Source organism: Aptenodytes forsteri, unplaced genomic scaffold, assembly GCF_000699145.1.
Source record: "Aptenodytes forsteri isolate BGI_AS27 unplaced genomic scaffold, ASM69914v1 Scaffold119, whole genome shotgun sequence".
NCBI lineage: Eukaryota > Metazoa > Chordata > Aves > Sphenisciformes > Spheniscidae > Aptenodytes > Aptenodytes forsteri.
In genome coordinates this window covers 8485851-8512207 of record NW_008796165.1, presented here as the reverse complement: position 1 = coordinate 8512207, position 26357 = coordinate 8485851, and the positions used below count along the sequence as shown (strand labels likewise).

At 36.5% G+C, this 26357-nt stretch overlaps 1 protein-coding gene across 2 annotated transcripts in view; it reads right to left on the bottom strand.

Annotated features, from left to right (window-relative positions):
* OSBPL9 (oxysterol binding protein like 9) overlaps positions 1-26357 on the bottom strand; it is a 56274-nt gene that overhangs the window by 10379 nt on the left and 19538 nt on the right. Inside the window, exons 4-10 of one of the 2 annotated variants that reach the window (XM_009287360.2) lie at positions 18304-18399; positions 16205-16252; positions 10868-10897; positions 9937-9987; positions 5498-5536; positions 2187-2280; positions 1527-1628 (exon numbers count right to left, since the gene is read on the bottom strand). In XM_009287360.2, coding sequence (XP_009285635.1) covers positions 1527-1628; positions 2187-2280; positions 5498-5536; positions 9937-9987; positions 10868-10897; positions 16205-16252; positions 18304-18399 — 460 coding nt within the window. The remainder of the gene's footprint in view (positions 1-1526; positions 1629-2186; positions 2281-5497; positions 5537-9936; positions 9988-10867; positions 10898-16204; positions 16253-18303; positions 18400-26357) is intronic. The other variant, XM_009287361.2, reaches the window with a different exon arrangement.

The following is a 26357-nucleotide window of genomic DNA, read 5'->3' as shown; positions in this document are numbered from 1 at the left end:
AAACTATACATGGTACTCAAGATGTGGTCTCACAGATCCCAAGTAAAGAGGAACAATCACTTCTCTTAATCTGCACTTTACACACTCACTAATCCAGCCTGGTATACAGCAAAACCTTCAGCACCACAAGGGCACGCTGCTGACTCATGTTCCACTTGTTGCTCACCAGGACCCCTGGCTCCTCTTCTGCCAAGCTGCAGATAACCCCATGCAACAGGGCAGGCTGAGGGCTATGCCCATCGTAGGTAGGTGGAGGACTTTGCATTCGCCTTCATCAAACTTGCTGAGGTTTGTCAGTCCACTTCCCCAGCCGTTCGCAGCCCCTCTGAATAGCAGCCCTGTCCTATCCATTGTTCTCCCCAGTTTGGCAAGGTCCATGTCTTGGTTATCTGAGATGTTAAGCAGGATTGGACTCGGTATCAACCCCTGGGAGACACCAGTAGTCACTTGGTTGCCATTTGAACCTCATGCAGCTGATTGCAAGCATCGGGCCTGGCAGTTTTCACTCAACTTGTATTCTACTTACCCAAACATCTTTTTCCAATTTAGCTACAAATATATTTGTCACAAAATCTAATGAATACAGTTTCTAAATTGGATTACATGAATCCAGTCTCACCACTAACTCGCTGTTTTTCAAGAGAGTCATAGTAATAAAGACAAACCAGGTTAACACTGACACAGATCTTTTGTGGAAGCCTAAGTCACAACAGAGGTTATTAAGCAAGCTAAGGTATTTACACAAACAACAATCATCAGAAACTAACTAGAAGATGAGATGCATAGAGTAAGACTAAAAAAAAAGGAACTTTCTGGCAGGAGAAAAAGCCAGCAGTTGTATCCTTCATTTTTCAGATTGGGGCAAATACTGTTTAACACATGGATTAGTGTTCTGGGAGGGAAGGGTAATGATAAAGTAACAACAAATCATTTACATACAAGCTTAGAAAAAAACTTGGGAGGGAACTGAGAGAGTTTTAGCATGATTGGACAATATAATCAATACAACTGATCAGGAAGTAACAGTCAATGTAGACAGATAATAAAAAATATGTTAAGTATGTAGCTATGTTTTTAAAAAAACCTTAATATTATAGGAATTGTAAACACATAATTATAGCAACTTCATATATATTATAGCAACTTTTGCTTCGAAGCATCTGTTGTAGTTTTAAAAAGCCCAATGAATGCTATTATTTAAGGGGGAGAGGATGGAATCAACAAATTAAAAAACCCAAAGGCCACACACGATGTATTAACTGCAAAGTTCTTGTGCCAATTACTGTAAGATTGCAATGATGGAGACAAGAAAGCAAGCTGGTAATACTCCTATGTATTATGTATACATGGGTGGAAGAAAGAGGAGAATAATTGATTTTAAACACAACACTGAAATATGTGTTGATTAAAAGCAAGATGTAGGCTAATACAATGTTGTCTTAATAGCTAATTACATTAGGTTACAGACAATATATATTCAAATTTTGTTTCTTGTACTTCAATAAGACAGTGACATAGAACTGTACCTGTACTATTTGGTGTTGGAGTCTGATTTCCAAGTGATGCTACTACAGGTCCCACTGGCAAAGATGAGGGTCGCTGCTCTGACTTGCACAACTGAGCAGGTTCTAGGGGATATTTTGATATGTTAAACCCAAAATTCACATTTAAATATGAGAATTATACTTTTGTTGGGAAGGAGATTCCACATTATTTCACCTCACCTTCAAAAATGAAATCCTTTTCTATAGAAGTCATTCAGACAGAAAAACATGTTTCCGCCACTGTTATCTAGCTCTTTTTTATTACTAAGCAAAGATGGCATTTTAAAAAATTGCAGTTATTTAGCTAGAAAGCATCTATCTTTTCTGAAAATTATAGTTTCATTTATTTTAATAAAGTATATTAGAAATGCAAGCTAGTAACTTAGAGCAAGTAAAATATATCAGCTTATCCACAGAACTAGTGGCAGATTTGCCTGATGGCTGAGGAAGCTCCATGCCTCCCACTCCTTTCCCTTCCTTTGCACCACTGTAGTGAGTGTGCACCACTAAGTGCAGTGTGCACCTGTATTGCATATGTGACACAGAAGCTATCCACCATTATGCAGCCCCTCCATCTAGATTGCAGTTGCATCCTGCTTTGCTCATGAATATTCCTACTGAAGTTCTTTCTGTACACCCTACCTGGAGGTATAACCGCTTGGGAAGGCATTGTGCTGATCACTGACTGTTCCAAAGGACTGGGCTGATATACTGCGTCAACCGGGTTTATAGTGCTCTGAGACAAAAGAAAGAAAAGCACATTTTTTCTCAATTAAAAAAAAATTATAATAAAGCATCGATAGCAAGAACATTGTGAGCATAAGAAATGCCCAAATGCAAGATAGCAAATTCCTGAGAGAGAAAGTAAAACACAAATTGACAGTTGAAGACATGAGAAATACTTTCAAAGTGGTAATACTTTAATTCTTTACAGAGATTTTACACTAAACTGAATTTGCTACAGATTTGAATTGTCCTATAAAGAATTCTTATTTCAAGTTCTAGCTTCCGGTATTCCTTCCAATGTCAGTTAATAAATATTGCATGCAAAGAGTGGGAAGTTAGACGCAAATTATCTGGCAAAAATTAGGATAGGTAATCTTAAAACATTTTTTTTTTTCCAAAAATTAGTTTGTCCAGACCATAGTAAATCAACCCATAAATTAAAACAAGAATCATCAGCATGCTTACAGCCATGAAGTGGCTTTGTTGCCAAAACTCTTTCCAATGCAAGCTGACAGTTTTCAGTGCGTCTCCAGTAGAGGACATTTCAATCTACTTATGAACATGGGCACTTTGAAAGTGACACACCAATTCAACTCAACACTCACAAAAGTCACTGACTTCAGTGTATGTTCTTGGCTTTTATACAACAAGCCTCTTGGAAATCTAAATTGCAATGTCTTTTAATCCAAACTAGCATGATTTTGCCTTGCTTCACTGGCCTGTAATTTTGTTAACATCTACACATTGTTTGTTATATATGTTTACATACAACAACAAGAACTTCTACGTTGTTCTGGGTTGTTAATTGGATAAAAGGCACATAAAACCCTTTTCCAAACATCTTGCAATTTAAAACCATTGATCTATGTCAGAACTGTGAAAATCTTTGCCTCAATTTGCTAGGAAATCTTGCTACTGTGCTTAAGTTTAAGAATATCAAGCACAGAAACGTCATACAATACCGAGTTCTACTTTAAAAAAAGTTCTGCTTTTAAAAAGGGTACATAAGCTTTGCCTTTAAATTTAGTCATTTCCAAACATCTTGCAATTTAAAACCATTGATCTATGTCAGAACTGTGAAAATCTTTGCCTCAATTTGCTAGGAAATCTTGCTACTGTGCTTAAGTTTAAGAATATCAAGCACAGAAACGTCATACAATACCGAGTTCTACTTTAAAAAAAGTTCTGCTTTTAAAAAGGGTACATAAGCTTTGCCTTTAAATTTAGTCAGTACATTTATTTTTATCCTCTTTTTAGATCAATATTTAAAACAGAAGAGAGTCTCCCACTGTTCTTCCCTCCTTTTAGTCTATTAATTTCTATTTGCATGCAGACTGAGGGAAACAGGGTCATTTTAACCTTCCTCCTCCCGTTTTCCTACAAAAGGAAGACTTCTTTCTTGCCTCCTTTCCTGGTTAACTGTAATTCTGAACTTTATCCTACATTAAAAAAAAAAAAAAAATCCGTGAAGCATTAAAGATTTTTATTATTTTTTTATAGCACAGGATTTATTTAATTGAAAACAAAACTATTATTCCCTGTTTATGTTTAAAAAAAATCTCAAGTTTAAAAAAAAAAAGCATAAAAATTGCTTTCTACATTTTTGTTGGTGTTACTAACTAGTATACAAATAAATAATCCAGTACATATACTGTTACTCCACTGTATTCCAGCATAAAATCAACGTCCCTTATACATTACTTCAACTGTTTGTGCAATTATGCATGCAACACAGGTAGGTCCCTGTCCCACATATTTCACAGTTTAAAATCATGATCCAATTTTCAGAGTTAAACTTAAAAATCAAGATGGTCCTATGACACACAGGATGCTTTTGCTATCTCTATCTCCCCTGGTTTTTAGGGAAACTAGTAATATATATGATACAGAACACTGGTGTGATAAGGGGGGGGGGAAGTAACTGATTTTGTATGCAGGCTTGTAACCTTATCCTTAAACAATTCTCCACATCGGAACATGAACTGGAGTTTCTTGTTAGGTATTTTGGGGTTTGCCTTCGTGGTTTAGAAACAGGTGAAGGCAGACCTGAAAGTTTCCTACTCTGAGTTTAATAACAACTTAAAAACAACCACGCAGAAACAAGACTGTCATCCCACCATGGTATCAAACTTTGATCATATTCCTGCCTAAGTTTAAAGTGAAATCCTGACCTTTAGCCCAAGCTAATGTTGACCTCAATAGCATCAAAATTTCAGTCTTCACAATCACTGATGCATCAGTTAATATATTCTTACAGAAATACTTTTTTTTTCCTCCCCAGCATAAGCCATCCCACAGACAATTAGAATAGTGGCTAATCAAATTCAGACTTTAGTAAGTTGTAATATCTATAAGCAATTTCTGAGTTGCATATCTAATGTGCATACCCCTCTGCCGGTGGTAGTGTCTAGCTGCATAATCTCTCTTTTCCAGGGCATGCAACAGAACCTATTCCAGTACACTAAGACCTGAATTACGTGACTCTCCATGGGGTAATCATTTATCTTATTTACAATAAGCATGAAACCAAAATCTGTATGTGCATCTTTACTCCAAAGTTCATACCAGAAAAATCATACTGCTAAAGCTGTACATAATGGAAAGACAAAGCAAGCTTGGGAATTGTCAGCTGTAATGAAAACAAACTATGATTTTTAGAGTTATGTTTTACTGAAACCAATCTCCTATTAAAAGTATCTGAAATGTACTCAAGTGACAAAAAGAGAACAAAGAAAGAGAAGTCACACGTGACTGAAACCAAAGATGACAGAAGTTACATTAAAAATGCAGAAGTTATATTAAAGAAGAAACACTGCTTAAACAGGCATAATACAACTTTGTGTCAAATGAGCAGCACTGTAGAAAAGAAACTACTTGAAGCACACAGATAGCTGATCTATTTCATACATAAAGATACTTCAGATGCAACACAAAACTATTTCTATCCCAATAATTTCCCTTTCATCTGTTCACATGGCAGATTTTTATCTAAGTGTTCAGTCGTAACACTGCCATTTAAGACACTCAGTATAAAACTGATCACTGTATTTTCTAAAGGCAAGGGTGTTAGCCCTCAGGAGCTAATGACTCAACAGTAATTTTAACAAGACAGTTGAAGCAGTAAATTAGAGAAAAGAAGAAGTATGTTGCAAAATGAGTGGAAATTCAGGTCTCTGCTCACATGTTCTGCAGAAATAAAGGGAGATAAAGATTAGATTTAAACTTACTATAAGTCCATCTGCGTGCTTCTCCTCATTATTTTGGTCCTTAAGGAAAAAACGTTAAAATTATCAACATAACAATCTTGTACGACTTATCAGTTCTGTGTTAAGCGAGAACAGCAAGTTTCTCTCAGGAATGTTTACATTTTCAGCCATAAAATGTTCCTCATCATGTGATACAGTAACTAAACTTAGAAGAAACAATTCTATACATAGTCACTGCACCTCTGAAGATTAGAGTTTTCCAAGGATCTGTCCAGACAAATTTGAACAATTTTTAAAATATCCTTTCTGCACTGCAGAATACAGTTAAGCTTTACAGTGTAGGTCCTTCCCAAATAGTTAAGAGCCCCCCAAAACATTGTCTGCAGCACCAATAAGTCCCTGAAAACCAAAAGACACAAAGTTCTCAGTTTCTGAAGAACTGCAATTAGCATACAAGTCAAGTTTTCTAAAGCACTTTTTGCTTTTGAGAGGCAGAAGTGCCTTTATAAGTTAAATGTTTTTAACTTCTGCTGCTTGGTATCCACTAGATTTTAAAATGTTTTTAGATTATTTACAATCTAGGATTTTGGGGGTTTTGCCTAGAAGCATTATGAGAAAGAGCAGGCAATGCATGGAATAAAACCATCATCAGGGGAAATTACATTAACAACAGACAAGTTAATGCCAATCTACAGTTAGCATAGTTTTAACACTGTACCAGCAACAGTATAAATTTTACTGAACACTAAGCCAAATCTCTTCACTTCTGCTGCAAAGTTCATATTACCAGTATATCAACCCATAACTTTGTTCAGTGGAAGCCTTAAGACCTGTCCGCAGAGTATTTCCCCAGATTTCCAGTTGTTAAAGTTCCAGAACATAAAAAAAAAAAAAAAAAAAAAATAAAGCTGTAAATAGTATTAAGAAATGTTGGCACATACTTATGTTTTGATACTTTATACATTCTTCCTTAGCTTATATAGTTGGCAATAGGCTGCTTAAATTTCATGTCTGCTAGTTGACATTTCTTAAGCAAGGCTTTCCATGACAAAAACGACATTAAGGGTAATGAGTTCCATTGGGTTGCAAACTTACAAACAAAGAAGGAGGAGTAACACTGGAGTCCAAATATTTTTTTTTCCCCCAACATACAAAATTTCCATGTTATGCTATCATCTCTAAGACCTAAGCATAAAGGTGCTGCATTTGTACTGAAGCTTGCTATCCTATCTCAGTAATGTACAATCAGCAATGTGGCATGTTGATGAGGTAAGGAAGGCAGAAATGCTGCAAAACTAGGTAGGCAAGATTGACCAGAAATGATGGCATGAAAAAGGAAAGGCAAAGATGCAAAACTAAATATCTAAATTATAAAAGCTACTTCATAAAACATAATATATATATTTCTAAGACTGTAGTTTACCAGCTCACTGACAGACCATGACATATATTTCACAACACACACATCAGCAAAGCTGGACATCTTCAACTGCCATACATGCAAAGGGGACAACACAAGCCAAATGCTCCACCTACCCATCCCACTTAGTTTATTTTGATTGCTTTTTGATAAGCAATTTATGTATTATAACATATTCCTATTTAGCTGGTATTTACTTCATTATTTTGAAAATGCCTTGGGGTCACCTCAAGTACAAGTAGCATGATTTACACACATGATTTACCAGTAAGTTTAATGAAAATTTAACTGTCCAAGTCCTAAGGCAGGTTGTTTTAAGAGCCCACAAAACAGCTCAACTTAACACACAGTTAAAATAAAACAAAAAAAAGCCAAAACCCCAAAGCCACCAAAAAAACCAGGTTTGCCTCAATGTACCAAAATCATCTGAATAATAAGTGACTGTGTGAAACAGAGATATGTTCTGAGTATATAGAGAAGTGATAACAATTTTCAAGGTATGCAAACAACCAAAAGGTAATTGTGAAGTCTGTATCCTAATGAGAAAGACACTGTAGAAGTAAAAATGGGGGGCAGGGGTGGTGTTAACATGATTTATTTTCAGCAGTGTAAGTCAGCAGCCATACTTGCCTCACATTTTTTGGAAAAAAAACTTGCAGAATCTTAAAAGGTTCTATACTGGAGAACAGAAAGCTATCAGTCAGACACAATACATTTTTATGTATATAATGCTTCATACACATGCAACTTACAGAGTGTAAAAACAAACCAAAAAAACTGTATTCTTAATTTCCTACAGTAGTGAGAAATCAGGATACCAACACAGTTTATGGAAAAGGGGGCAGGGGGTGGGAGGGGAACAGAAGTGCCATGTAGTCAACAAGTATAGTTGCCTAAGATAGAGAGAGAGGAAGAAGACAAAGAGATGAAGCAGAGTAAAAGGTCATTAAAATAGCAGGAAGTTTTATAGAGGGTATTTTTCACTATATGTGGATCAACTTCTTCCAATTAGCTATGCATAAACTACTCATTTAAACCACCTTATCTTCAATAGCTCTACAAGAGTTTTAGATATGGTTTAGCAAAAAAACCAAACAAAAACAAAAAAACACCAAAAAAACCACCACCAAACAAAAAAACCCTGCTCCCCAATGGATAAACCCATCTATTTACACGGGTTAATTTTTACTGATACTGAAAGGAGGACTTCAAGGTCTGACTTAGTGTAACAGAAAGCACGTCTTAGCATCTTTGGGGGACCCAAATTCCACCTACCTTTATGCTTATGTGGTAGTTGGAGCAGTAAAACACTGAACCTAATCAAAAATGACTGAAACTGCCACTACAAGTTCAGTTTTGTCCATTATCAGCAAACCACCTAACCAACTTCAAAATATGCTTGCATCAATGCAAGATAAGCAATCATATTTATCTAGCCCCCAATAAACTTACCCATAGCAGAAATGGAATTTGATACTCAATAGAAACAAGAAAGCTAACTCAGCCACCTATTACGAGCTTTGATCAAGAACCTGAAAAGCAGATTATAATTCTGCTCTTTCAGATTTGCTAATTGCATAGCAAAGCTTTTTAAAAAAGAGCAAAATTTCATAGGGATTAAACCTCTGTGAAAATAACAACTATTAAATACATTTATATAGTAATTAACAAAAAACGAGCAAGTCATTTGTTGCACACAGTTTCTCCAACAGCTACCGTAATACAGCAAGTCACATATAGCTGTGTAAGAAAACTAGCATACTGCCATCTAATCTATCTACAACGGACTCCACAAAATCCCCAAAGAATGACATATAGTCTACTGGTTTCACTGTACTAAAACAATTCTAAATATACCCAGTACTAAATAACAGCAAATTATTAAGTGCTGACAAGGCTTTTCTTGCTATCACTACAGCGAAGGATTCAAATAGTATCACTATATGTTAAAGACAGACTGTTCTAGCTCTAGATTCACGTGGCACAAAAATATTTCAATGTACCCCACTACTTGTAAAATATTTTTGGTTTTGTATAAACCTGTTAACTAACAAACCTTTTCTTCAGAATTTTAAAGCTACTGATATGAATTTGAATTTCACAAAATATGCACTGATCCTTTTAGTGAATGACTTCTGATCCTGCAAGGTTCTAAATACTTCAATTTTCACTGGCCTCAAAATTTTGTACAATGTATCTGGCATCTAGAATGAAGACAAACAGCAGTATTGTATTTGAAAGCTACAAAAAAAAGTTGATCTAGACTACAGAAAAAAAAAATTGAAGAGCTTATGCCTATTTCTGAATAAATCAGAATGTGTTCTGATTAAATTCAGCCTTAAATTCTGAAATGACCATAAATTAATTTCTTCGCAAAACACTGTCTTCCTTCACTTCGGTCGCAAGATATAAATCAGCGGTCCATAATTAACATATCCTAAATACAGTACGTGAAGGCCTGTAAGAGCAGAACTTGACAAAAAAAATCCAAATCTCACTAAATTTTAAAAAGCAACAAAACATGTAAGTGAAAAGCATAAGCGCATTACCCATACTGCATTCTCAAATAATACAATTCGTACTTCAAGATCATCATGAACTTCAGACCTATTAAAAACCTTGCCAAACCAGTTTAAGATTGTTAACATCACAATTTTCCCTTTTTCTATTTATGTTAGTCACATTCTTAAATGAAACAAAAAGAAGAGTTTTGTTAAGTTTCTGTTCTGTCACCCTTACGTTTGTTGAAGTTCTTATTCAGTCTAATAGCAAACTCTGCAAAAGAAAGTTTATTTCAAAAGAAAAGCTTTCTCATCAACACAACTGTTACCACGAACATTAACAGGACTGTCTGCTATGGAACTCAGTATTTCAGGAACTTCATTAAAATAGTAGCATAAACCAACTTATACCAATTTTTTTTTTATATATATATATATATATCTCCTAGATCATATAGGAGGCACTTTTAGATTTCAATTGTTTTCACACAGATTAATGCTGTATAATTAGAATTCAAAATAGTTTTTAGTGTACTTACTTTAGCAATCTGTAGCAGCACAATGCAGTGTTTTATTGATTCTACCATGCTCTAGGAAAACAAAAATAACAGGGAAAAAAAAACAACTTGTATTACTATCCTATAATATTTTGTATTTACAGGTTTTTATTAGTTACACAATATTAACTGAAATACTGGGTGAGAACTAAATGGACACTCACTTCTGTAGAACCCCTACTTTCCCTTCCCCTTTTTTTTTTTCCAGAGACAAAAGCATAGCAGTAGAAAACTGAAGTTTCCAAAAGCCACAAACAACACAGGTTGTCAGTGTGAAATGGAGGTCAGCTTCAAACTTTCAGAGCACTGGAAGCAGGTAAACTGTCATGTGAAGAGAGGCTGAGAGAGCTGGGATTGTTTAATCTGGAGAAGAAAAGGCTCAGGGGAGACCTTATCAATGGGCATCAATATCTGATTGGGATGGCAGGGTGTAAAGACGACAGAGCTGGACTCATCTCAGTGGTGCCCAGTGACAAGACAACAGGCAATGGCCACAAACTGAAATACAGGAAATTCACCTTAAACATAAGAAAACACTTCTTTACTCTATGGATGATCAAACACTGGAACAGGTTGCCCGGAGAGGTTGTAGAGCCTCCATCCTTGGAGTTACTCAAAACTCAGCTAGATTTGGTCCTGGGCAACCTGCTCTAGCTGACTGTGCTCTGAGCATGGGGTTGGACTACAGACTTTCAGAGGTCCCTTCCAACTTCAACTGTTCTATGATTTTATGATTCTAAGGTGCTAGACATAAATCTGAATACAGCACCAGAACCAGGCTGCCTCTGCCATCACACTGTTGGACCTCATATGGATTCCCACTTTTCTGTAAAAAGCTTTAGAAACTTTCCCAAGAAAATAAGGTTAATTTCAGTATCTATATATAATAGATATAAAAATTAAAGAAACTTACACTGGTTGTTTCTTTGAGACTTTCAATTTTCTGTAAAAGAAAAATCAAAATAGTGTGGTTAAAGACAGAATTTCCAGCATCTAGTTTGACCTAAATACTGTACAAACACTATATTTTAATCTTAAATTGGGGAGGGAAAAAAGCAACCAACATATTAAAGACTATTTCTGTATATAGACACAATTTTCATTTTGTAATTGATAAGACAGAAGTCAAACTGATAATTAAAGCTTAAAGATGACAAGGTCAGTAATTTCTGAGCAGTGACATTATACATATTTACTCAAAGTCTACACTTCAGTTTTACATAACATCAACAAAAATGAAATGCGGTATGATGATTGACTCTAAGTTCAGTTTGCATCCTTATATAGTGTACTGAATGGTGGCACATTCCAACGATCAATATTACTTGAAATTACCATCATTCAAGTAAAATAAACATATGCAGTTAAGCACAGCGTAAAAAAAAAATCACAGAAAACAACAGCGCACGCATGTTCTTGCTCTTTCTAAGCCTCCAGTAAAAGTGCATCTGGAAATCTGCCTACTTAATTTTATCGAGAAACACTGGTTCATAAAGATTTCCTGTGTGGAATTGCACTTCAGGCATGCAAAAGGCATCTGCATGCCATTGTACACATAAGCATGACCTATCTAAGAAGCACATGCATCCTGTTGATGTCCTTGGGTCTGTCTGCAGAAGGCAAAATTATTAAATTGGACTCAGCACTGAACCTCTACTAATTTAATTACAGGACCTCTTTGTTTTGATTAATGAGTGTCTCATGTGACTTGAGTCACAGTCTTTTTGATTCTTGAATAATCAAAGTGTGTAAAGGAACTTTTTACCCCACACAGCATTGCAAGCCAAATTCTACACCGTAAGAGAGCCACATGCATCTATAAATCTACAGGAATGAATAGTCTCAGCTCATGGATTAAAAAAAAAAATAAAATAAAAATGCAGTGATGGCTTCCCAGCCAATACCTGGGGAAAATTTTTTCAGTTATACTCTGTTCTATATACCACTCATAAGGATGCTATACATTTTCTTCATGATTAATTGGCAAGAGGTGGCCAAATAGCACCTAGCCTCAGCCTTTTCCACTGGAAAGACTGGACCAAGCTGATCCAGGAAATAGCATATCAGGGATGTTATATTACAAAGTTATGTTATATTATATTTACTTCTGCTGCTAGCAGAGAAACATGCCAACAGCTAAAAATTCTTTTGTTTTGTTTTTTTTTGTTTGTTTTTCATGTCTTTACTACACTTTGACTCCAAACTTTATCAACACATACTGAAAAAGGCATTTTAAATATAATGACAGCAGTGAAGTTTTTGGCCTTTTAGCACCAAAGTAGAACAGGCAATGTACCCAAACATACAGATCTTGTCAGATGAAAGATTATGCAGCTGAAATAAGTCATTCAGTCTCAAAGCTTTATAGCCAACTGTAGGCAGCTGTCAGCAGTTTTGATTATTCTTTACCTATTTTTTTCCCCCAACATGTTCTAGAGTATTTACACTGGTAAACTGGTATCTCATTCCCTTCACTGATACCATCTTTGCTGAAAATCTGAAAGTGATGTCAGGCCATATAATGTAATTCAGTCACACTGTTTTCCCCCTACCCATCTGTAATTTTCCAAGCAATAGACTAATTAAGACATTGTTATTCTTACATATAGGTACAGACAAAAGGGTAATTTGTCCAAGATCACACAGAAGATCTGAGATGGGAAAAACCTCAGGACACCTGGTTTCCAAAACCTATCCACAAATTATACAACCATAATTTTTTCCTCTATGGAAATGAATTCTTTGTGAGCTGGCCAACTTAAGTAGTAACAGTACGCATTAATCCAATATTTTTCACATTTGTGCTGTATGGCTACCTTGCAAGAATAGAGCTCATGGAACTAGAACATTGTCTTCTTCATATGTACACAAAGTTACGAGAACAATCCAGGCAAATCAGACAGACTCAGTCCCTGGGAAGACCCTTCTAAAGAGCACCAGCCCTGTTCTTTAAGGCTAAGCAAACATTGATATGGAAGTCTCAGGATTTTCACGAGCAATGTGTTATTCTAGAATGGTGATGTAAGCAGCCATAAAATAAAGTTTGCAAATTCTCCCCTGTAAGATCTTATACAAACACACTAGAGACATGACACCAGGGAGAGAAAAAACAAGCGGACAATCATTAGCAACAAAACCGGCATGCTTACAAGAGCGGTTGGTTTGGAGGAGAAGTTAGGAGAATGCTTGTACCTCATCTCATCAACTGTACAGAACTACACTGCTATGTATACACAGTACTACAATCCTTGTAACTTTATTCTTATTATCTTTTGTTTAAACTTACATTAAAGTAATATAAATAATTTAGAAAATACAAAATTGTAAGGAAAATCATAAGCAGGCAAAAAAGAGGTATGTTGAAGATAAAAAAAATTACCAAAAAGACAAAGATCAAAGAATATAATTTATCACTAAAAGTTATCACAATTTTCTCTCTTCAACATCCCTACTCTTTGAAAACAGATGAAGATAAAATTTTAATAAGACAGTTTCCCTAGTTTTACGTAATGAATACACTACTTTCAAATGAAACGTCCATTTCCTGAGGGCTTATATTTGCAGAATGCAGCTACATGCTATATCTAATCAAATTGCAGGCTGCCGCTGAAACTACTCCATCTGCTTGCTGCTTGTTGCATCTTCTGACATCTGATTTTTTATGAAGCCACTGGTGATCCAATAGAAAGCTAATTTTATTTCATTGAAAGTGATTTTTGCCTCATTCAACAATCATGTGACTACAGAGAATTGGATCAGCTCATCCAGCAATGAGAGGCAGCAGAGGCTTGTAGGGGCAGCTGACTCATGGTCAGAATCCGTACGGTGCAACCTGAATCCGTGTGCTCAGTCTTGGATTTACTTCATAAGAAGTACTTGTTGTGAACGAAACAGCTTCAGCAGGCTACACTTCTCCCCAAAATCTTGTTAAGTAATGTCAGCTTTGTTCCAGCCTGCCAAATATACACCTCTTCACTGTTCTGATACTTTTGAATGCTTACAGTTTTATTCTCCCATCCGATATGTGTGGTCAAGATAGTTTCACAAAACTGAACAGAAAAGTTTACTTCGAGTTCTCACCCATAATATTGCTAACACTGCAAGAAAGCAAGGTCCTATCTTGTCTTCAGCTTGAAACGCCAGTACCCTCAGATCACGCACCCTCCTTTACTTCCTACATAATTGGATATATACATTGTACTCCATTAGTAGATTCAGGAAAACTGGCAGCGCTGCTAGTTATAGTATGCTTGCAAGACAGTATGATCCCACTATACAGTGCTAGTTGTAGTTCTGCCAGGAGTATCGATATAACACAGGGAATTAATGATAATCACAGTATTTCTCAGTCTTCAAAATTCATCAAAGTCTACATCCGCACTGTCTTCTTCCAAGTTCAACAGATTACCATGTCTCAGAAAGAAGATATCCCAGAGATCTTGAAGCATCTCGGAACACCTATACCCTATACCATTATCTTCAAAAGACCAAATATTCTGTAACTAAAAACCAGCTCATCCAGTGCGCTGTACACTTGTGAAAACAATAGCTCAGGTTTTAAATGCCTGGCCATAAACAGTTGCAGAAAACAGCACTCAGCTAGTCAGGAAGCATCTAACTCTCAAATAAACAAATCTTGTTTCCTCAGAGGAAAAAAAACTATGGGTTGGATGGAAGTATCCTGCAGGTTACACTCAGCTCATAGTCTGATAGCTGAACCATACTTCCATAAACAAATAGGAAAACTGCTAAATACAGTATCAAAAAAACCTCTTAGCTGCTTTTGTACAGGAAGAGACATGATCCAAAACGTACTTTGCCAAGTCTTCTTAATTTTTAATAGAGAATAAATGGAATCTATAGTAATAGCAATACTCATCAAGATTTAAAACCAGAGGAAGCTGACCTCTTCTAAACAAGCCTCCTGCTTTCTCTATAAAGTCAACCTGTCTGTTCCATAGATACCTTGCAGAGATAAAGAAAGAAATCAGCACAACATGCAGAAAGTCTCCAGGGATTAGAAGCACTGTCACAGGGGAAAAAGAAGGTACTGCCTGATCTGCAAAGTAACATCTGGAGGGAGGTCAAAATTGAAGGAGAACTCTTCCCAGTGAGATGCACTGAAGGAGAAATACAAAATCTTTAGATCTTACTCTCCTGGTCAGTTGTCTACAGATTAAACACACTTACACAGGGAACGCTTATACTTCAAAGTTATTTTAAAAGCCCGTACATGCAAAAGAACTCCAGAAAGACCATCACCTGTGAAGTCCCTAAGACACCACATAACACATCAAACAAGATGGGTAACGCATGAAAGGTCACAACCATTATAAAGAAGTAAACTAATCACACAAAGCATCAAACTGTTCTCAAAACTGAAATCAAACACTAAGAGAACATCAGCTTGTTTTTCACAAGTGAAATTGGGGGGAGGGAGGGAACTAGGATGAAACACACTACTACTTTATGATATTGAAATTACTGCATTTGCTGAAAATAAAAGCAACTCCTCAGTGATAAACCCTTCATAAGGAATTGTTAAATCCCTCCTCCACACCACACAAATTAACATACAAAACCAGCATGCTACTTAATGCCAAACCCACACCACCCAAGGTATGTGCTAGCCTTTCTTAAACATAGTGATTGAACACTGACCCACAAACTTGACTTTGAAATAGAATAGGAGGGGATGCAAAAAAATACACAACACTTAACTGAATTACAACCTCGCTAAAAAAGTAGGGCTCTCCACATAGCAAGTTGCATTTTTGGCATCCTCACCTAAGGTGAATGAATTATGGTATTCTCAGACTTCCAACATGTGGTATGCTAGTCACAGAGCTACACAGGATGCAGACTGATTATGTGAAATACATGATTCTTAGTATCTACTTTTTTCCTTCAGAACAGCTTTGCTATTCCTACAAACAGTAAACACTCATCCTTGTTAAAGATGAAAAAATAGCAAATTTAAGTTAAAAGTGCTTTTGACAGAGTCATCATTTCCTACAGACTGAAACCTTTTTTAATGTTATGGCACCCAGTATTACCAAAAATTCTGTTTACCACCTATTCACAACAAAAATAATGTTATCAGTTATTCAAATTGCTTTAAGTGATTTTGACAAATTGAGGAATATGAAAATAGACCAAGAATGTTTAAATTTTTATAGACTATAGCAAATTGACGCACAAAACCCTCTGATTAAGCAAAACAAGCAATATTTAAGCAAAATGTACTTGCTTTTCTCTGTTCATCATCTTTGCAGTTCTGGAGCTTTTCATCAAAGAGCTAAAAGAAAGACATACTTGTGAAAATACTGAAAGTGTTATTTTTCCATATCCAATCAGCCAGAAACAGAAATTTCAAAACCAAAAGCATTTAATAAGTACTTAAGTTATACGATCCTGGTATTATGACCCAAAGCAGTTTTTGCCTAATATTTCTTTACAGCACTTGTGATATAACAAATTTGTAACTAATTTCTCACATTATCCCATCCTGCAGGAGACCAAATCTTAGATCCTGGCTTGTTCCACAGCTCAGCCTGGCATGATTCTACCACGGTTTGCACAAAAAGGTGAGGTTAAGTGATAAAAGTGACACTCATCAGAACACCTCAAACTGCCTTTCTTTTATTTCAGCAAAGATTTTTGGGGCATACTGAGTGCTTACCAAAACAGCCTCAACCCTTAGCAACCCTTCCAGGTACCTTATTATTCAGGTACATGATTCAAATCATGTAAGATTTGTAAGCACTTATTTTGGGAAGATATATAGTAATTCCCCAGCATTAACTTCTATTTATTTTCTTAAAAGTGGAATATGAGATACAGCTAAGCAAAGTGAAACAAATTCTTACTGAAAAGCTTGCATGTGTATTTAACACAAGCTGAGCTGAAACAGTTAAAAGTTGCCTCCAAGAGCACTCTAAGGTGCACATACAAACAACCATTAAGTACAAGATGTTCAAGGAAGAAAAAAAAAGATTAAAGGTAATGCTCAAAAGTTGATCACATCCACCCTTGCTCAGAAAAGACTAATTTTTAGTAGGTAAACTACAGTTCTTCACTCAACTGCCTGCCTAAAACCTACTCATGTGTTCCCTTTCCCTTGAGGGCTGATTTCTGGTTCTAAAAAAAAGACTGTAGTCTTGGTCTCTGTCCATCCTCAAATTCACTCTTCTTTCATTATTAATTAATTCCTATAGCCCCTCCCCCCAAGTTGGCCTGAAATAACAATTAGAAGGTGTAAAGATTTAAATACCTTCCTTCAGCGAAGCATGTTAGATGGCTCCAGAGCAGGAGACAAAGCTAACTCCTGATAACTCCTTTGCAGTTTAGCTTTGAATTTTGTTTGCATCTCTTTTGCCTACCTCCATTTTTGTTGGTATGCTCTTCCCCCTCTCCACCCTCCCCTGCAACTGAATTTTTGCTGAATATCCCACATGCAATACTTGCCCGTTATATGAGGAAAAAAATTCCAAACCAGCAGAACTGAAGCAATCTTAACAGCAATTTTAACCTGCTGAGTCATGGGAAAAAGTGTCCTAATCAGCAGCAAAAACTGTTTTTCTCAATAAGGTGAGTACTGAGAGGTATGACCTCATCATTCCTTACCTTCCCACCTACTCTTAAAATACATGTACAAATTGTAAAAGAACTGTATTTGTACAAAATTTCTACAGAATATTTTCACCCAAGGACAAAGAAGAGATTATATCTATCACTACTGCAACAAAATCTGAAACTATCTGCAACTGTAGTTAGAGATTACTTGACAAAATTTTCTCAAGATAAATTCTAAAATGCTATGAGCAATACAATGATTTAATTATGTTTCAAAGTTAAACTTAAGTCATCTCTGCCATTTCCATGAAGCTATATATACAAAAGAATGTTTGGACCATTGTAAGCCATTCTATAAAATCTGAGCTATTTTAATTTCTAACTCTATTTTAACAATCCCAAGATCCATTCTGAGAGAAAGCCATTTTCAGCTTATTTCAGCCCTTAGCTTATAACTTCTAATTTTTATACTTCTCGTAAAAATCTCTTTATTTCAGAAGTAGTTGGAACTTATGTAACAACCCTAAGCTAGGGGGAAAGAGAAAATAAAATTCTATCATCAGCAGACTTCATATATAAAAAAAGGTATGTTTTCTCCAGTTCACAGTCAGCTCAGCCAGATGAGCTCTCCCTGCCTCCCACATTGACCAGAACATGTGCCAAGCATAAAACAGGACTTTTTCCCCCCGTTGAGCTTCCTTTCAACCAGACCTTGAAAAACCACACTGACGAGCAGACTCCCAATACAGTAAATACACCAGTTAGTTACCATACCTTCAATTGGTCTATCAAGATCTGTAAGTAAGCATCAGCCTCGGTAAGTTTCTTGTCAAAATCATGAACACTGGGAACAAATCCTGAATCCACACCCTAGATATAAATAAATAGAAATAAAATATATAATTAGAGTTTCAGAGGAGGAAAAAAGATAACAAAAATATGGATTTGCCTGCCAACTTACTAATAAAAATGTTGCCTTGCCTCTCATCCTGCCATGTGCAAACGCAGGCACACAGCTGAACACATTTGTCTTCTATTTGCAGCTAAATCAGTAACAGTAAATCGCTACACATTTTCAGTGGGCATATAATCATCACATACCAGAGTACTTCATTACTGATGATTGAACAAATTCCCTTACATTACACTAATTAAAGTTTCTTTGGAAAATATAACGGAGAATTCAAGTTTTTCCAAAGACTGTCTTGTGATTCCATATCCCTACATTTCAGTCAAGGAAGACAAAACCATACCAAATTGGATGACTGCACTTTTCACACTTCAGACAACATTGCTCAACTCACAGCTTCTTAGCTAAGAACTGAACTAATGAGTGCTAAATCTCTTCTTAAATATGGACCCTCCTTTGAGCTGAAAAATTCAAAATTATTATTCCTGGTTGCCCTAGTTCCTTTACAGCTATAATGATTTGCATCCTTGTCACTATATTCGATTTCTTACATTTTATTGCACATATGCCAACAAGGACAAAGTATCAGTGCCATGAGAATGATTACTTTTATGTTTTCTTGCTTGCAAATTTGTTTCCCTTAATAATGTAAGGCTCAAAGCACACTTCTGCATATAACATAATCCCTACCTTTAAACTGATAACCCATGTATTTAAAGACCTGAACAAACTCCCACTGGGTTACCACATCTTTAATTACACGAAAGAAAAGAGGATTCTTGAAATTGATTACTTCTGACTTCATGCATGTATGCTATGTAAACACATTTAAGGTTTACTTATATAATACCTTTAGTGCAAATGGAACTGCAAAACAAATATTGAAGCACTCCCAGCTCAAAAAAATTGTACAATACAGGTTAAATATATCAGAGGAAAAAAGCCATGAAGGATAAGGAAGCAAACATCAGTTATAAGAGAAACACAATCCTGAGAACATCACAGCAGTGACAAGACTTTCCTACTAGCCTAAATACTTTCACCTGTATTCACATTGATCTAAAATATGACATCTTCACTTCAAACACTTACGAAACCATCAACTGTGCTGTTTTGACTGCTGAGAATCTCAAGAGTCTGAATGTGTAAGGATTAGCCAGTGGGGGAAAAAACACTTCGTACGGGGGAAGATGAGCAATCCATATTCGTAAAATTCCATATTAATATAACATTTTCTTTGACATTGTTTGCTCTGTCAATACAGATAGTTTCTTTTATTTTTGTATGATAATGGGCCATCATATTAAGAGCTTTACCGATGGCTCTTTAGAGGCGTGAATGCTTGCGTGCAATAGAGGAATGACTTGCTCTTAAATCTGTCAAGCTGCGTGCACAGTATCATGCACACCCTAAAACATAAAGCCATCTACTGACTGTAGAAGATATTACTCTTTATTCGTTTGCCAAATCTTAAACAGTGCTACAAACTAACACCCAGATCTTGACAACAGTTCTACATAAGTAAATCTATCCATACAGATTAGTTTGTAAACCAATTAAAAAAAACTGTAGAAGATATTACTCTTTATTCGTTTGCCAAATCTTAAACAGTGCTACAAACTAACACCCAGATCTTGACAACAGTTCTACATAAGTAAATCTATCCATACAGATTAGTTTGTAAACCAGCATTAAAAAAAAAAAAAAAAAGAAGATATTTCACCCTGTATTAGACAGTCCACACTGGACAGATTTAGAAATAGTGTTTTGAAACAAGGACGAGGGAGGAGACAAGAAGAAAGCAACCATTTTAACTATGCCAAGAAATTAAGAAAAGACAAAAAACACCCAGTGTAACAAGTTATCAAAAAACTACGCAGAAGGGAGAGTCCTCTCAACCAAGAAACTTTTGACGCTCCCTCAAACTAGTCAAGTTTAAATTACACTGAAACTAGATCTGAAACTGTATGAAATTAGTATTCTATTTCCTTATTGAAAACTGAGTTATCTGTACAGCAAGCAGCAAACACCATCATTTCAGCAAATGGTCTAGAATGCTCAGTTAAAAAATTCTGGAGGTCAGGTTTCATATATCAAAACTGCATGAAGTACACAGAAAATTTCTGCTGAAGATACTACACACAGAAATATAGTTTATAGTGCAAATTATCTGTATGCTGCATCAAAATGCTGATTTTTATTTCAGTCATCAGTCTCCAACTACTAATATGTAACAATCTGGTATTTTTAGTGGTAGCTTAAAGATAAAATGCCATTCTTAAATTTCAGCCTCTCAGCACTAAGGGAAAAGCTGATTAAAACATTTAGTGTTACAACTGAGCAGACATCCACGTCAAACACAGAGTGAAAACTGTGACCTAAAAAGTTGCATTAGAAAGTTAAAACTTCAATCAGTGTAAAGAGAAAGCCATAAAACCAAGTATAGTGTCAAGCTGACATAGCACAGAAATGAAACACAAAAATAATTTTGAAAAGAAACACAGGTACTTAAAGCTGTAGCACTTCACTAGTTTGCTCTTGGTTTGTATAAAGACAGTTTGGATGAAATTTGATAACCTACTGAGCAAATTTACTAGTCTGTGTTATACGAGATTAGGTTAATAATTTTAAGTTCTCACCTAGTTTTAAAATTGAAAACCAAAAGATAACTGGAAAGTTAAAAATATCAAGATTAGCAATAGCACAGAAAAAACCACTGTATAAATAGCAAACAAAATGAATTAATATTTCAAACCCAGCAGTAATTTAGAAAGAGCAGATATACAAAGTACAGATTTGCATAACAAATCCTTATTTCTTCATTATCTGGTCACCCAAAGACACAGTAGAGGAAAAAAGGGGTCCCTTTCTCCTTCTTCCCTCCCCTGCCATGTAGGAAATGAGGCTTCAAAAAAAACAGGTGAGCAGAGTCAATAGAATGGCATTTAACAGCTTGTTAAACATGTAAATTAGGAAGCTGCACATCTGAACTAGCAATCAAATTTTTATGAGAAACTTGTATTATATGCTGCTCACCTATTCATAAACTGACAAAAACAGGTTGCCTGCAGATATTGTTGAACCTCCACCCTCAGAGGGCAGAGTTCAAAACTCAAATGGATTTGACCTTAGACAACATCTAACATAGAAGCTGGTGTCACAATGAGAAGGGGCCTGGACCAGGTGACTTCCAGAGGTCATCTCCAGCTGAAGTTATGCTGTGATTCTAAAATAAATATCTTCAAATTACAAAAAAGAATAGGAACCCAGAGTATTTTAGATCCTCAGAAATATACTGATTCTTTCCTACTGTCAGTACCAATCCAAAATAATATAACCTGTTTTTCCATTGAATAACTAGATCTATTGGTAAGTACACTTTATTTCCCTCAAATAATGACTACTCTATGTTCATATAGGTTTTAAGGAATTAACAGATTATATTACCACATGAAATAGCTGCAGAAGCAAATAATTTATATAACTCCTAGTCTCCCCACCACCTCTCAAAACAACACTGGTCTGGGCTTCAGTGAAGAACGCTCATGCTAGGAGTCCTGCAAAATTACTCCCTTTGTACACAACCCTTTTTTTGGAGGGGGTAAACAGGAGGGCAACAACAAAATATAAACCAATTAAAAATACATATTATGAGCATTATTCCCCTTACAGGTCTGCTAGCACTAAGGGAGTTTGTATGTTGTTTCCTTGTCCTCCAAATAAGAAGTCACACATATCACTAATGCATTTGTAGTCAAAACTTGTCCATACTGAAAAGTAATTCCAGACTAATTTAAACTAGTTCTTTCAAACTAGGATCGGATGAAAAGATTGCATCATCCTTAGAAGCAGCATACCAGAAAAATTCAGATGTATTTCTCAAATAAAAGCATTACAATAACGACCTCTGTGGAAAACAAACAGTAATGAAGGCAGGAAAACAAAGAAAAAGATAGAGGCAACAGCAAAGACTTGACAAGAGCTGTCCTTGTAGAATAGCTTTACTGGGGGAGGAAAAAAGAAAGCTGTACAGAGCGGACTTTGGGGGTTTTTTTTTTTTTTTTTTTTTATTCAAGATACTTACACTATATTCTTCACTTAATTAGGATTTCAAGTCCAACAAAAAAATCTTGTGGAAGTTAGTTTAAAGAAGTGAAGAAGAGTGTTTTCCCTCCATCCGCAATACACCATCAGAAATATATGCCCTGCCTACAGCATGTTTGATTTTGTCAAGTAGGACATTGTCTGTAAGAACCACTGATAGAAAATTGAAGAAAAATGACAAATCGACTAGTAAGCCACTAAACAATGGCACCTTCTTGTCTTTTTATTTGTGGCAAAGACAACTATATTTCTTTCCTCTGCTAGATTTTTGAGCAATATTTAAAGCTCAGAATATAAATGTCTCAAAATTAGTTTAAAAACAAATGTAGGAGTTCTGGAAGGCATACAAGCCTTCCAAACAGTCAGAATATTCTTCTAAAAAAAAAAAAAAACCACCCACAAAACAAACAAACCTATTTCTGCATTGCAAAACACAAAATGCTTAGCAAAGACTGTGTAGCTATAGATATTATCAGGTCCTCTAGGAAAATAGAAAGAGTTCAAAACACAGAAGTACTTACACACTGATGTAAAATTCTGTCTTTAAAGCATAGGTTACAATTCCGAAACCTCACAAATACTATGTATATCCTAGAGTCCCATTCATCTACCTACATAATTTGTTATGGATGCAGATAATGCACATAACGTGCTTATTCACTATCATAGTTACTTTGTTAGCAAAATTTGAAAAAGGGCAGCGTGCCTTTTAGCTCTATGCCCCTCCACCAGCACTTGAAACACATCTATATAGGCTATATTCTTAATCTAAAAGAACCTGCTCTTAGTTTTACACAAGCATTCTTGACTCACACTAGAATGAGCATCGGAAAGCCAGTGAGTAACAATATAATATACTTAAGAGAAACATACAAGAAAGTTTTACTCTATCCTTTATTCTTATTTGCAGCTTTAGAACGGTCATCAAAAATCCTGGGTAATGTGATACTAAGTGAACCGCTACTAGCAACACAGTTTCACAAACACTTTACACCAGCATAAATGAACGAGAAACAAATCAGTTCCCCTGTTGTTCATTCTCACCCTTACTCTGCTCGCTCTTTTGAGTCAGCATAAACATTTACCTTGCCACATAATCAACTCAATGTGGAAACTAACCCGGGTTAAAACTAAACTGGTCTGGGGAGGGAGGGCAGCAGGAAAAGTAGTTTTAATTTGGGCCAGTTCTGAATCCAGTTCCAAATTCAGCTATTCTTGCCGCACTGCCTCTTCCCTTCTGCTAGGAGAAGCAAGACAGGACTGCTTCCGGCAGCAGTACCAACTCTTAAGTATTGGTGAAGCCATGGTGTAACTCTTAATATTTAAGCCTTTGTATCACTCTTCACAGCAACCATCCCAGATCCACTTCTTAGAATATAGTTTTCTTACCCTACTATTTGCTACTTACGAAGTAAACATCTTGTTTAAATTATGGAGGTATCAAGCTACAGAGCAATTTTTTTTTTTTTTTAAATTCCTTTCACTTTTATGGTGGTAAGAAACGGCCCACCTTTGTACTGACAGTAATTTCAGTTCCTTTGTCTCTACAGTGAGTCCACTTAGAGGCTGAAATAGTTTGGGGCATTACCTGAAGGGTTTTCGTAAGTTTGGGTAGAAAATCCTTTGTAGTCCGCAAGTATGTAAAGACTCTCTAATGCGGATTATCACTGCCATATCTACTCAGAAAGCATGAAAGACATCTTACTTGTAGAATATGCAAGTTTCAGCTTTGCATTTTTATTTATTTTTTAAATCAAGGTGGTAGTTAGTTGTGTTTTATGCAATTCTCAACAGCCTCTTTAGTTACCACTTTAAGACACTTGCCAAGATGCTCTAGCAGCACTAGAACAGAAGAAGGAAAAAGTACATTTCAAGACATGGGATTTAAGGCAAGAATGAGTGTGAAAGCTTCAGCTAAGGGGGGGGGAGGGGGGAGCAAAACTCATCCCTCCAGCTCAGGGTGAGCATGATAAGGGGGGGGGGGAGGGGGGAGCAAAACTCATCCCTCCAGCTCAGGGTGAGCATGACTCCTACAGATAGGGTCCTAACACTACCAGAATACATGCACACATTCAGCCATTTAGCATTTAAAATTTATTCATTTTTTTACTGATTTCCCTTAAGGCATGAGAAGAGTTTAGTTACTGGTGGTTTTTAGGTAGATTCATATTTTAACAGTGACCTTGCACTTTTCAGATCAAAGAAGAAAGTCACTGTGGTCCTAAGAGACATGAGTTATCTTCAAGGGGTTTTCACATGGGAGAATTCCAGAGCTAAAAAGTACACGTAGCACTAGGGTGCCACTTGAAAGACACGCAAGGAAAGCAGGACATTTATGCTAAACAAGAAGACTAGAAGCACTTCCTGTCTGAATGGGATTGCTGGTTGACATAGGAGGCTGGTGAGGAACAAAAGAAAATCTGAGATAACTTATCACCCTCCTACCTCTGCCCAGACAAACAAGAAACCCAAGCCACAATATACCCTCACCTCATGCACACCCTTCCCCTTACCTTTTGTGGGTATGAAGCAACTGATGTGCTGCCACTGCAAAGCCTAGTAATGCCACAACAATAACATCTTGGGAGGGGTAAGGGGAAAAACACTGGTGGATTCAGAATGGTACTTCCAATACTATCACACCATCTACTGTTCAAGGACTTTTCAATGGACAAAGATAATACTAGAAGAACTATGTATATTTTTAGTAATGCCTTTAATATGAGAACATACAAAAACACAGCAAGCAGAACAACGTATTTCAGTTTCAAAATTCAGAGAAATTAGATTACAGGTGTATCTGACATGTTTCCTCCCTATTCTTGTTTCATTTGAATACAACATTACTAATTGTCAGCCCTCTGGACAGCTAGGATACCTTTACTCATTCTATATATTTACGACTCAGTTCTTAACTCAGTTCCTTGACTGTAGCTCATTCTTGCAAGGGGGGGGGGGGGGCTGAAGGCATGTTTAATTATTTTGAAGTGTTTCAAAAACACTTCCATTATAAAGACTGAAGGACAACACAGTAGGACATTTAGGCAAAAATAAAAGTAGCAAGACTAATCAGACTAGAGAACACCCAGACACCACCTCTCCACCTCGCATTAATTCCTTATCCTTTCTGATTTGGTTCACACAACACACAAACTACCTAGGATTCAGTATACTTTCTCACGTCTAATAGATGTGAGCTTGACACCATGAAGAAAACTTAATCAAAGTCTGACTTTCCAAACTTGAACACTCCAGTAACAGAACAGGCAGACCGAAAGCGGCATGAAAATCTGAAAAAAGGAGTATCATTTTGGACAAAAACAGATGCATAAAGGTTTTATATGATAGATAACCACATTTCTGTTTGCAACAGAAACCAAGAACCTAAGAAAATACCCTTACAGAAAATAATCTCTGCCACAGCACTCAAACCCCCATCCATACCCGTTGAGCCAATAATCCTCCCAAAGAACTCATTTTACTTTATTGTCCAAATAAAAAGGAAAGCAAAAGAACATCAAGTGCATGAAGTGGCGTTTTGTTTTAAATGTTAATTGAAGCCAGGGCGTGTTTGTATACAACAGGCTCTTGTAACCGGATGAAAGCATCCCTCTGGGCACACAGGGCGCACAGAAACTCAGCGGCACTCCGGTAAGGTATCAAAGCCATTCCCGGAGACTCGGCGAGTCCCCCCGCGCAGGAAGCCCGTGCTCGCCCTCCCCGCGGAGCTCCGCTCCCCGGGGGGCTGCCTAACGCCGATCTCTGCCGCCTGTTCCCCGGGGTTGCCCCGAGCGGCCGCCCGGGCGGGGCAGGG